We start from the raw sequence: 13,861 nt of genomic DNA, 5'->3' as shown, positions 1-13,861 counted from the left end.
CTTCCTTCCTTCCTTCCTTCCTTCCTTCCTTCCTTCCTTCCTTCCTTCCTTCCTTCCTTCCTTCCTTCCTTCCTTCCTTCCTTCCTTCCTTTCTTTCCCCATACCTTCCATCTTAGAATCAATACTGTGTTAAGGGCTATGCAGTGGGGGTTAAGTGACTTGCCCAGGATCACACAAGAAGTGCCCAAGTCCAGATTTGAACCTAAGACCTCCTATCTTTGGGCCTGACTTTCAATTCACTGAGTCACTCAGCTGTTCCCTTGTTTTCAGACTAAATGCAGAGACTAGACATTTAAAATGACTCAACCTAAGTTTGATTTATTGCCATGAAATCCAAACAGGTCAATTTAAATCATAAATAAGCATTAGGGTTGAGTCAATGGTCATAGCTTATAATATGCTCCTTTCCTCAAGGTATATTTGAATGTCTTTACAATTAAGATAATTACAACTAAGACCTTTAATTTTCACTCTTTCTATTAATGCTCTGTTAATCAATGCTCTAAGTGGCTTCAGTTACTACACAGAACTAACAGCTGAAGGTGGACTGCCTCATTTCTTTCTTTGGTCTGTGACCTTTAGTGAGGCTCACAGCTTTTTATTTCTTTGTTTTCAGGAAGATTGCACCCTGCCTCCCCCATTCAATTCATAGGACTTTCTGTTAGTTTATAAGATGATTTCTAAAAGTTAATTAGGTCTGAAAAAATGTTATTGGCTAGGCAAAATGTGGTTGGGTTCTACTCACATTCACAAAAGTTAACTCAAGCCCTTTTCTATTTCTCCTCTTCCTTCTCCTATAATTACCCTCTGAGAAAAAAAATCCCCTAATTGCAGCTATTAATTAAAAAATTTCCCCAAAGATTCCCAAGAAAATAAACAAAACTGAATAGAATGAAAAGGCAAAAATGACTATGCTTATTTTAGAGCTGATGCTTAACTTTCAGTGACTCTAGCCTGAATAATATAATATTCTACATGGGTAAGTCATGGCTGATACACATTAAAAACAAATAAAAAAAATAAAACCCTTATCTTCTATCTTAAAATCAACATTGTGTTTTGGTTTCAAGGCAGAAGATCAGTAAAAGCTAGGCAATGGGGTTAAGTGACTTTCCCAGGGTCACATAGCTAGGAAATATCTGAGGACAGATTTGAACCCAGGACCTCTCATGTCCAGGCCAAGTTCTCAATCCAACTGAGCCACCTACCTGCTCCCCTGATCTATATTAATAGGTTTTCCCCATCCCATGGAGTATGTGAAAATATGCTACGTATAGTTGGTTGAGTGTACTCTCTATCCCACTGGTAGAAAAAGATGCTGCTTCCAGCTTGCCCATTCATTGGAAGAAGCTTTTAAGAAGATGCACTTGAAATAAAGAAAGGTAGAATCTCCTTCTACCTCATTCTCCAAGTAGGTCATGGATTCAATTAGAATTCTACCAAAGGTCCCTGCTTGTTCCTCTTTTTATGTTTCATTTCCTCTATCATTGACTTTTTGGAGAGCAAAAGGTCCTATAAGGCCTACAGGTGCAAGAGGTAAGGACATTGTCTGTCAGAGCAATTTAGGATTGGGTTTATGACAAGAATAGTACTTGCATCATTGATAGGACCCCTGAAAAAATGATTCTACTTGGTGTTTGATAAATCATCATGTTCAAGGAAGGTGAAATGTCAAATAGCTAATCTGTAGTCTTGCAAAAATATTTATGTTCCAACAAAAGCTTTAATATGAACCTTCCAACCTACTGTACCACCCAGGGATAATTTGCCATATTGTATTCTAATCATTTTATGATTCCTTATTGCTTAATATTCCCTTTTCTGTGTAGGAATAAATTACCTGTTCCATAACTTGCTTCCTTTTTCTCCATCGAATACTTCTTTTACTTTCCCTTTGCTGGGGAGAAATCGTAGACTTCAAGTCCATAACCATTTCTATATTTAGGTACTTTATTATAATAGAATATACTATCTCCAGAAAAGCCAGGGTGGGGGGTGAAGAGCCAATGAATGCAAAAATTAGAAAGTCTCTTTTCCCCTATTGAGAAGTCAGACAATCCTAGAGTAATGAACCCCAGGGCCAACTATGAGGAAAGGTAAAGAATAGAAATTAGAATAGGGTGTCATCCAACTGGTCAAGGAACATGAATAGGCAGTTTTCACATGATGAAATCAAAACTATCAATAAGTACATTAAAAAAGTGTTCTAATCCCTCCTGATTAGGGAAATGCAAATTAAAACAACTCTGAGGAACCACCTGTAAGAATGGGATTTGTGCAATGGGGGTGGGACCAAAGGAGCCAGAGAAGGCATTTGCTGACAGTTGCTGACAGTTGTGACCAAAGAGGATTCTGGGAATTTCTCCAAGGAGGAGGAGGAGGAGAGGTCTTCAGGTGGAGAACTGGGAAGAGGGAGGAGGAAGACAACCCAGCTAGGGTCCAGTCCTTAGGGCTTTCTGAGGACCTTTCTTATGGAAATTGAAACCCTGATTCCCTGAGAAAAGCCATTCCTTTGCATCTCACCCATCAAGAGTTCAACCATCGAGTTAGCTAAGTTTTTGGACTCCATTATGGGAGCAATCTTTTAGTCTCCTTCACCCATAAAACTTACAATTATAGAAAAGGATAGAAACAGAGAAATAGAAATAGAAGGAGAAGAGGCAAAGGGAGAAGCTTAGGAGTGGGAACCACTAGAGTTCCCAACTAAGTGATGGACCCCATAAGAATAGTGAAGAGGCCACCCCCAAATCCCTCTGCCCTTCACCACTTTCCCCAATCCCTGATTTGCAAAAAATAAAAAGCCATTCAACAGTCAGATAGTGTTCCAGAGTGCCTGAGAGACAACAAGGGAGAGGGGAACCACAGCTTGGTCTGGCTGCCTCCATCTTAAAGCCAGACCACCCACTGTGAAATTAACTGACCTAGGGGAGGTTTGTGTGAACCCTGTCCTTATTCAGGATCGGATTGGGGTACCACATACCTCCTCTTATATGGAAGCCTTGCCCGCCTCCTATGGGGTGGCACAACCATCCAGGTCACCCAGTTTTGGGGTGACATCCCCTTAAAGTCTCCTAGTGTGTATTCTGCCCCAGGGGAGTGCTGGGAGAGAGACTCACCATATAGACTTTCTCATCTCCCTTCTTTGAAACATCCATTACTGGCCCTTTTAATTGTTACAGTTTTGGCAGAGCCAGCTTAGGTAAAGTGCCTAAATAACTCCTGTGATAAAAAGAAAAAAGAATAAAAATCAAAAGCCTCTATGAGAACCATACAGCAGCCATTTTTCTCCTATCTACAACAGAACAAAGGGAACAAACTTAGACAAGCAAAGAAAATTTAAAGGCACAGTACCATAGAAATTTTTCACTCAAACTGATATAATGGATGCATCAATGGGGAAAACAATTTAAACAAATGACATTAAGAAAGGAAATAGCAAAGTTACTTGAAGAGAATGCTCAGTTGAAAGGGAGAAAAGGGATCACAGCAGGTAACAAAATAGAAATAGCAATACAAACAGCTGAGGCACATACAGATACAGCAAAGAAAATAGGGGAAGGGGCAATAGCACCAACAGTACCAATACTACCAATTATTGATCACACAATTTTGCAGCTAGATTCTGGGTTTCTCCATTTAAAAAGACATAAGCCAGTCACTGCTGCAGGTATAGACACCCTAAAACAACAAATGCCTGCCTTTTTAAAAAACCCCTTCAAGGCCATAAAAGAATTTAAGAGAGCATTAAGACTTTTTGATCCCACATTTTCAGACATTGAAATTCTTTCTGAATTATTTACACTAGCAGAGAAAGCACAATTTATTGAGGAGACCCATAGGAACACAAACTTAACATCTTGGCCATAATATTATGAAGATCTAGAATAAAACAGTCATCAAAACCTAGTATACCTAAGAACAGCTAGGGAAGATCATGTAGAAGCTATGAAATCCTTTGCTAAGCATCCTGTTTCCTGGGGAAAATTCGAAAAGTTAAGTCAACCTATTTAGATAGGCTTATTGAAGCTGGGGAAACAATTTTAGAGTTCTAGGACTTAAATGAACCCAACTTGCAGCACATAAAAAGGCAGTTATTGTCCAGGATGGGAATCATTAAGTTTGGACGACCTATGTAAAACTGCTGCATATGTTCATTCGGGAAATCAGGAAGCCAAAAAAATCCAAAGAATCCATTAGAGAAAAAGATGATATCATAAAAGATTTAAAGGAGCAATTAAAAGAGGCTAAATCTACCATCAAACAAAAAGAAATAGAGGAAATAAAAAACATGGCAGCCCTACACACATATAAAGCCAGACCTCAGTACCAACAACCCAGATAAACTAGTAATAATTTTAATAATAATATAAGGTGTTTTCTTTGTGGGAAGTTAGGGCATATAGTGAAATTTTGTCACCTCAAACCCCAACTTAACAGCAATAACAACAAAAGAAACAATTACAATAATACATACATAAAATCTAGATACAACACCCACAAGAGAGAAAACAAATGTTGTGATCACAATTGTGCATCGTCTAGTCAGCATGCTCCTGACCTGCAGATTATGTAAAAATACATAGCGCAGGGTGAAAAACCATGTTATTCCCAAGTACTGATGGGAAAACATGATACCTTATGAAGCCAGGAAATAGCCCAGGAACATAAGGGGAAGCCCAAGGGGGTGTGGCAATGGGAAAAGATATAAAAACCATGATATAAGAGACTCGGGCATGGAAATACACTATAGAGATGGAAAAGCAAAGATTAAATATAGGGATCAAATAGAAGAAGAGAATCAAATGATCAGGGATGTAATAGAAATCAAAAACAGAATTTATGGGATAAAAGTTAATGATTCAAAGAGAAAGGAGAAAAACACACATGCATTTACACCAGACTTTAAACCAAACATAATGACTATAGCACTAACAAATGATAGGGAAATTGGAACATGCAAAATACTAGTAACAACAGATTTAAACTTAAAATCCTCAACACTTAATGACAAGAAGTTTCCAGATATACAAGATCATAGCATAAAGATAGAACATACACAAAAAGATCAAGTAATGACAAATCCAAATGCAACAGTTCAAGAGATAAGCTTAAATGGGTGTTCTGAGCAGTTTCACACGCAGATAGGTAATGATATAAAAGAAACTGCAAAGCAACTTACAGTAAAGACCATTGGGAAGGAAAGAGCATTATCCTTAAGCACTGACACAAGCAAACCTCCAAGAGAGTTGGCACATGAAAAAGTTAACAAAGAAAAGAATTGCATTGACATACTAGGATATTCAAACTTAAACCCAAAAGTAAAAAAAAACTTTAAGACAAAAAAAATCTCTGAGTAAAACCTTTATTCAAAAACTTCCAAACTTACAAGCTTGTGTTACTTCAGGAATTCCTCCACAAAAAGAGAACTCTAAATGCTTAAGAGATAACCAAATAGAGAAATCACTCACACAGAACAACAAATCAATCCATAAAATAATACAACCAAGCCAGGGTAACAATCAAGATAACAACATGTTAATGCCATACAGAAACAACAATGTAGGGGAAGCAAATGCATTGCAAGATCAAAATGAATCCATTAGAGAAAAAGTTGATATCATAAAAGATTTAAAGGAGCAATTAAAAGAGGCTAAATCTACCATCAAACAAAAACTACCAATAAGTACATGAAAAAGTGTTCTAATCTCTCCTGATTAGAGACATGCAAATTAAAACAACTCTGAGGAACCACCTCACACCTAGCAGACTGGCCAATATGGTAGCAAAGGAAAGTGATAATTATATGTTGGAAGGGATGTGACAAAATTGGGACACTCATACACTACTGGTGGAGTTGTGAATTGGTACAACCATTCTGGAAGGCAATTTGGAACTATGCGCAAAGGGCTTTGAAAGAATGCCAGCCCTTTGACTGAGCCATACCACTACTGGGTTTGTACCCCAAAGAGATAATAAGGTAAAATATTTGTACAAAAATATTTATAGCTGCACTCTTTGTGGTGGCAAAAAATTGGAAAATGAGGGGGTGTCCATCAATTGGGGAATGGCTGAACAAATTGTGGTATCTGATGGTGATAGAATATTATTGTGCTGAAAGGAATGATAAACTGGAGGAATTCCATGTGAACTGGAACAACCTCCAGGAATTGATGCAGAATGAAAGGAGCAGAATGAGGAGAACATTGTACTCAGAGACTGATACATTGAGGATTGGATGAACTTCCTAGAGAAAGGATAGGCAAAGCGCCACTTGCTACTTTTATCAATCCCTTCTCCTAATTCACAACTCTTCAGGAGAAAGAGTGTGATTTGAAAAAGGCATCTGTGCATGAGGCTTCTTTGTAATCTATAGTTTTTTTTGCTTTTTCAGTCATTTCTAGAATTGTATTTTCTATTTAGTTTAATCCCTCTCTGTCATTAAAAAACATAGCATAAGGAAGGGGGCAGCTGGGTGGCTCAGAGGATTGAGAGGCCAGAGACAGGAGGTCCTGGGTTCAAATCTGGCCTCAGATGCTTCCTAGCTGTGTGACCCTGGGCAAGTCACTTAAGCCTCATTGCCTACCTTACCACTCTTCTGCCTTGGAACCATAAGGGTTTTTTTTAATAGTATAAGGAAGAAGAGAAAAGAAATGTCTAGTGAGCAATGGTTTCATTTCAGAATTGCAAAGTATGGAGTAAACCAGTCTATGTCCCAGAAAACTAATGGGAGTAGGAGAGGGGCATTTTCCATGAAGTGACTGCCATCCTGGTGCCTGAACTCATGATTCTCCACTGGTTCATGGAGTTCCACTTGGGCTTTTGTTGGCATAACACCCTCTCCAAAGGCCCTCCTCTTTCATCCACCTTTCCCCACAACAAATCTCTAGGAGAGTACAGTCTGACTTTCTGAGGAAATGAAGACCTCCTCAACACAACTACCCATGGTTGGATTTTCCTCTCTACTTCTAGCACTGTTTTTGGTGAAAGAATATCTAATTATAGCTTTGCCTAGTGCTAACTTCATAAATTATCATTGTAAAATGGGGAGAGTACTGCTGTATTATAATTAAAGTTTGGCAAAGGCTGACCTGATGCTGCCAGAGGAATAAAGATATCGATGTGACCTCCTTCTTCTTCAGTAGCTACACAGCTTCCAAGTTTCTCCCAAAAGTCTCGTACCTCAGGAGTTAACACATTTTCAATACCAATTGTATAGCCTAATGCAAAGAAAAAATTAAAACAAAAATATATTTAGTGCAACATCACAACAAGAAGCTTTGATTTTGTATTCTCTCACATGGGGAAAAATTATAACATTATTGAAAATCTCTAACGTCTCACTCTATAGGCAATGTACCAAACTAGCTCCTGTGTCTAACATCATTGCCACAATGTACAGATCATATAAACACATAAGTCACTTATTCCCTTGTTCAAAAACTATTCAGTCAACATTTTATGGGGAAGTTTTATTATTTGGGTTCAGAGGAAGGGGAGAAAGAGAAACTGACAAGACAGGGAAACAGACTGGGAATAACAAACCGGGAAACCACAAACCCCTCCAAAGAACAAGGAATGGGAGATTATGGATTGGCAGTTGAGACCAACTGCCAACACAGATCCACCTAGCCTGGGAGACTGTGAAACTAACAAGTGAGTAGCCTGGGACCAAAGATTTATAAAGACAGGTTTAATTAGATAAACATTGGTTTTGAAGGAAGGGAAAGGTATGTCTATTCTAACAACCTATGGGCAAGTCTCTGGGTCAGGGAAGAAACTTATCTACACTAAGCATTAGGCTATATCAAGGCACAGTTGGACTATCAGGGATGGAAGTGGGATCCTCACTGCTGAGTCCTGTCCAATTCCAGTGATGATACAGCTCTCCCAGGTCCTTAGCCAATAATCCTTGAGATGGGTAAGGTTAGGGAGTTAAACCAGCCTGAGATGACCAGCAGCCCAGGTCAGGTTTGATAGACTCAACTTAACTTTCCCACAGACAGATGATTTCCTTCCTTCAGGATACCAGGATACAAATTCCACTTTCTCTGAGTTCTCCCACTGAGTCAGTTGGTCGGCCACCACTCTCACTCAGCCAACATAGAGTCCATCTCAGAAGAGAGAACCACTTCCTGCTTCTCCATTCCATTTAGAATTCTCCAGCCTTACTTGATAAACCTCCTAATAATATCTAACCTTAAAGATCTTATTAATTTATCTACAACAAACATTTGGTAAGCACATGTTCTGTACAAATTCGAGTCTAGGGAAGCATGCAGGTGATTACATATAGTAGTATACTTCCCATAGAGAATTTTCCATCTATTAGGAACATAAGACATAAAGTTAACATCACTAAAGTAATCAAATAGATATGTGATCTCATCCATGGATTTCATCAACTTGGATGTTCCTCCCAATCCATTTATGTCTGACTCTGCTGTCCAGTTCTTGCCCTTTTTCATTTGTTTGGGTTTTTTTTTTGTTTGTTTTTTAACCCTTAACTTCTGCATATTGGTTCCTTGGTGGAAGAGTGGTAAGGGTGGGCAGTGGGGGTCAAGTGACTTGCCCAGGGTCACACAGCTGGGAAGTATCTGAGGCCAGATTTGAACCTAGGACCTCCCGTCTCTAGGCCTCTCAATCCACTGAGCTACCCAGCTGCCCCCTCTTGTCCTTTTTCTATAGAAAATTTCCCTATGGTTTTCTTTGGGTTATATCACAGAATCTGTGTTGGAAAGTACTTCAAAGGCCATCTACTTCAACCCAAAGATGATAGACTACTTACAGTAACATACCTGAGAAGTGGTCATCCATTCTATTCCTGAAGACTTACCTTTTCAAGGAATAGTAATCTACCATCTCTTAAAACAAACCATTCAATTTTTGACAATTCTAATTTTTAGCACCTTTTCCTAATAACAACCCTAAAATTAACCTCTTTTCAACGTGACCCATTCCTCTGGGAATTCCTCAAATTTAATCATTCCTTCATATGATATCCCTTCAACTACTTGAATACAGATATTATTACCCTTAGTGAAATTATCACTAGGATAAGTCAATAAGTTATTAACTGCTTTAATTTGGGGAGGTGTGAAGGAGAGAGAGACAGATAGAAACAGATTTAGATGCTAGAGTTATCTCTCCCCAACTTCTGAGGGGGTCATAAATTTATACCTTGGATCAACAATACTAGATATAAATAACGACTTGATTTATCATTTTTGTTGATTGTCTAGACTTAAAGGTGGAGAAAATGTTAACAATGTAGATTAAACCTGAAAGGTTGTTGTAGACTCAATTTTTCCCCTTCAGAGAGTTGGTTGTTAAATATTTATCAGCATACTCCTGGTTTTATTCCACTAAATCTTAATGATCTCCATGAGGTCAAATTTGTTCTTTGAGTTATGACCTCTTCTTCCTCTTGTTTGTTGCCTAAACTTTAAGTATTTGTGTATAGACAGTGGAGACCACAGGTTTGAGTATGTTTGGTTCTTTCCTTGGGTTCTGACTTCTGTGAATCTCTTGATATTTTAGCTATTCTTCTTTCTTTGAGGCCATTCCCTACGTCATCTAACTTTGAGAATATACACAGGTGATGTCTTCCCTTTCCCTTCCTTTTAAAATAAAAGCTCTTTTGATTAGATTTAGAGGACACCTACTCTTATTCATCATGTTCTTTTCCATTGCACTCCATATAATGCTCATTTTTAACTCTTCAGCATATGTGTTGTCCCATAACTCTCAATCATATACCAATAGTAGAATATTGGCTTTCAAAAGGTGGGTCTATATTTCCTAGGAGAAGATGGGAGCTTTGAAATTTCCTGAAAGCTATCTAGTTTTCTTCCTCCTGTTTAATTCTCTGTCCAACTTATTGTCCGCTTGTACTATATGTTCAAGATAATATATATACTAATAAAGAACTGGAGGAATTCCATGTGAACTGGGAAGACCTCCAAGAATTCATGCAGAGTGAAAGGAGCAGAACCAGGAGAACACTGCACACAGGGACTGATACAATGTGGCATAATAGAATGTAATGGACTTCTCTACTAGCAGCAATGTAATGATCCAGGACAATTCTGAGGGACTTATTGAGAAAGAACACTATCCACACCCAGAGAAAGAACTGTGGGAATAGAAATACAGAAGAAAAACATTTCCTTGATCAAATGGTTTGATGAGGATATGACTGGGAATGTAGATTCTAAATGATCACTCTAATGCAGATATTAATAATATGGAAATAGGTCTTGATCAATGATACATGTAAAACCCAGTTAAATTGCTCATTGGCTATGGGGAGGTAGGGAAGAGGGGAGGGAAAGAATATGAATCATGTAACCATAGAAAAATATTCTCAATTAATTAAATAAATAAAATTATTTTAGATATATTGATATAAATATATAGTTCTATATGTATAGTATGTACTGATAGGATAGTTCTTATAATTTGGACAATAGACATTCATTTTATTTTACCAGATGGATGGCCTGGCCAGACTCTTTTGAATGGTTATTAAGCTCTTCCAGGAAGTTCTACAATGTTTCAGGCTTTGATGCAATCAGAATAATGTCATTCGCAAGCAGGGGCATCTAGTGACTTGTTTCAGTCAAAGGGAATCCTCCTTCATTGTGGACTCTGGTTAGGCTCTCCTCCAAGGCAGTGGAAAATCCCTTTGGTATTTATGGGTTTATGACTCACCTGATGATGTTGATAATAAAAATCATAACAAGGTTGTTGATATTATTATATCTTTCAAGGAATTTTGCATAATTTTAATTAATGAAGGGAAGACATTTTGTTGGAAGAGAGTCTTTAAGGCAGCATTTTACTCTAGTTACTTTAGTGACTTAAAAAAAGTAATTAATCAAAAATAAGTACAATGGAATCTTGTTTTCTCTTAAATCTTTTATTCAAAGATATGATAAAAAAAAAGATAGAGTCCACTATGGAATATTCCCTGCCTGTCCCCTATTCTGTGCTCTTCTCAAGCATACCCTGGATAAATACACACATAAGTATATATCATATATGTATTATTCTCATAAAATTTTATATATAGATGGAAAATCAGACATATGGGTCAGACTTTATAAACATTTGATGGGTTATCTTTTTCACTATTAATAAGGAATGAGGGTATTTTTCTATGCCTTTGGTATTTTCCCCTCCTTCAGATACTTTTTCTGTTGCCCTCACAATCATGTAATCTCTAGCACATAGATCTCCTTTATGTATACTTGTTATAATTCAGCAACCTTTCCCAACTTTGTTCTTTTTAGTGACATTTATATTTCTTTTATAAGTATACTGGAAATGTAATTTTAAAATTCTGTGTCCTTATATTTAAAAAGATTTTTTTCTTGAAAATCTTTGCTCATCTTTCCCGTTTTTCTCCTGTTTCCTTCCTCTTGTTTTTTATATTTCAATGACCTTGGGATGACTTTGGTTATCTGAAATCAGGATTTTAGGTCTGTCTTATCTTGTGCTTCTGGTAAGTTTGTCATTACTTCATAGACCTATGAGTAGACTAGGTTTTGCAAAGCTGAATAAATGAATAGGAGAAATTTTCTTTCCCATGGGAAATTTTGCTATCTTTAGGCAGAACACTGAAAAGCACTTGCTCAACTTGTAGTACTTGTTCTCTGAATGTTCTAATCATGACATGGTCATTGCATCTTTTAACTCTACTTTCATCAATCTCCTACTTTTCGCCCCCTCATTTGAGTTTTGTCATGTCCAACAGTTACACAATTTCAACCTTGCTCTAACTCAAGGAGGAGCTTTTTTCATGGTGCTAAGATTCTATGTATGTGTTTGTTCTCAGGGTCAAGCCTCCTGGTGGTCCCCTTGCTTGTTCTTCTGCCTGAAGCTCCTTTAATAGTCTCAGGGCGCTGCTTCTACAGTCGTGCACCTCTCTGCACTGGGTCGCCACCCAAGGTCTGTGCCTGCGCTCAGGATCCGTGTCCCCACCTGTGCTCAGGATCTGTGTTCAAAGCCTGCGCGTTCTTTAGCCTCTTGGGGTCTTAAGTCTTGCTGCTCTCAGGAGCAGGCCCTGGTGATCCTAGGGAGCTGCCAATGACTTAATGGGTGCCCCAAACTTGCTCTAACTCTTTTGCGCTGGCTTTGGCACTGTAGGTGGTGTGGGTAGGGGAGGAGGTTGCTTAGCTCACATTTTAGTGAGAGCTGTTTCACCCCTTTATAGCATGGAAATGCCCCGTTTCATGTACCTTCAATACTGTGCCCTGTTGTGGGGTCCCTTCGTTCGTCTGGATTTGTTTTTATGTCTTCTTGAGGAGTCCTATAAGCGTGGGTTAGGAGAGGTCAAGCAGCTGCTTTTTACTCTGCCACCATCTTAACATGGAAGCCTGTCTATGTGTTTGAAATGCTTTCTTCTTTATAGTGATAAGCTATAAAGAACAAAGCCTTTGCAAAGCTACTGTAACAATTATTAAACTAATTCTTAAACCCTTTTTTTGAATCTCTAATCAAACTTTTAAAAAACTGGTTTTACCTTCTACTGTTTCTCTCCTAGAAAATGATGCCCACAATTTTCCACAATCCTTCTCCATAAGATTTTATAAATGAATTCACATTCTAAGCCTTTGTGGCCTTTGGGAGTGTGTGGTACAGTGTAAAGAACCCTGGCTTTAGAGTCAGTGATCTAGGTTCAAGTCTTGCTCCTGATGCTCACCATTTGTGTTCTTGGGCGCCAGTTAACCTTTCTCAGTCTTAATTTCCTCTTCCGTATCAATTAAAATCAGAAGGGAAATGAGTATTGGGGGTGAGGGATGGGGAGGGTAAGAATCCTTGTAGAAAGTTTCTGTGATAAATGTCTCTTAATGAAGATATAGTAGGAACTGATGGAAATTTATAAAACTAAGAGCTATTCCCTAATAGATAAATGGTCAAAAGCTATATGAACAGGCAATTTTCAAAGAAAAAAAATCTAAGCTCTCAATATCCATATAAAAATACTCTAAATAATTAGATATACAAATTTAGCAACTTTGATGTTTCATATCACATGTGTAACATTGAGAAAAATGAGAAAAGAAAACAAAATGACAGATATTAGAGAGACCTATGAGAAAACAGATATATTAATGCACTCAGTAGAGCGGTGATTTAGTCCAGCAATTCTGGAAAGCAATGAGGAGCTATGAACTCAAAAGTTATTAAATTGTAAATACTCTCTGACTCAGCCATACCATTATTAGGACTATACACCAAAAGAGACCAAAGAAAAGAAGAAAAAGGCATATGTGTACAAAATTACTGATGGCAGCTCTCTTCATAGTAGATAGAAACTGAGGGACTATTCTCTTGAGGAATGGCTAAGCAAATTATGGTATTTAAATGTAATGGAATATTGTGAACAGTTACAGGCAAAAAGGTGGAGGTTTTGATGAACTGGTAAAGAGCAAAATGAGCTGAACTAGGAATACAATTTATACAATGATAACATTATATAGGAAAATCATTTTGAAACACGTTAGAGTTCTGGTCAATGAAATTCTAAGCTGTGAATCCAGAGGATTAAAGATAAAACTTATTTTCTTCCTGCCAGAGAGGTGATAAACTAAGAATAGGGAGAGAGAGAGACAGACAGACACAGAGACACAGAGAGAGACACAGAGAGTGGGAATTTGTTTTGTTGGACTATGCATGCATATGATGCATTTTTGTTTTGTTTTATTTTGTTTTTGTTCAACAGTGGGGAGATGGGTTGGGGGGATAGCAGAAGGGATATATTATTAATGCATATTAAAATAGATATTTTTTAAAAGGAGAACATTGGGTTAGATGGCTTTTCAGGTCCTTTCCATCACCAGATTTTTGAGCTTATATC

General features: G+C 37.8%; 1 protein-coding gene across 1 annotated transcript in view; it reads right to left on the bottom strand.

The window, feature by feature from the left end:
* Positions 1–13,861, bottom strand: part of ECT2L (epithelial cell transforming 2 like) — a 114,002-nt gene that overhangs the window by 45,047 nt on the left and 55,094 nt on the right. Inside the window, exon 8 of the mRNA XM_044675446.1 lies at positions 7,089–7,217. Coding sequence (XP_044531381.1) covers positions 7,089–7,217 — 129 coding nt within the window. The remainder of the gene's footprint in view (positions 1–7,088; positions 7,218–13,861) is intronic.

The sequence above is a fragment of the Gracilinanus agilis genome, chromosome 4 (genome assembly GCF_016433145.1).
Source record: "Gracilinanus agilis isolate LMUSP501 chromosome 4, AgileGrace, whole genome shotgun sequence".
Classification (NCBI taxonomy): domain Eukaryota; kingdom Metazoa; phylum Chordata; class Mammalia; order Didelphimorphia; family Didelphidae; genus Gracilinanus; species Gracilinanus agilis.
The sequence above is the reverse complement of the archived record's forward strand: the minus strand, read 5'-3'. Positions and strand labels throughout refer to the sequence as shown.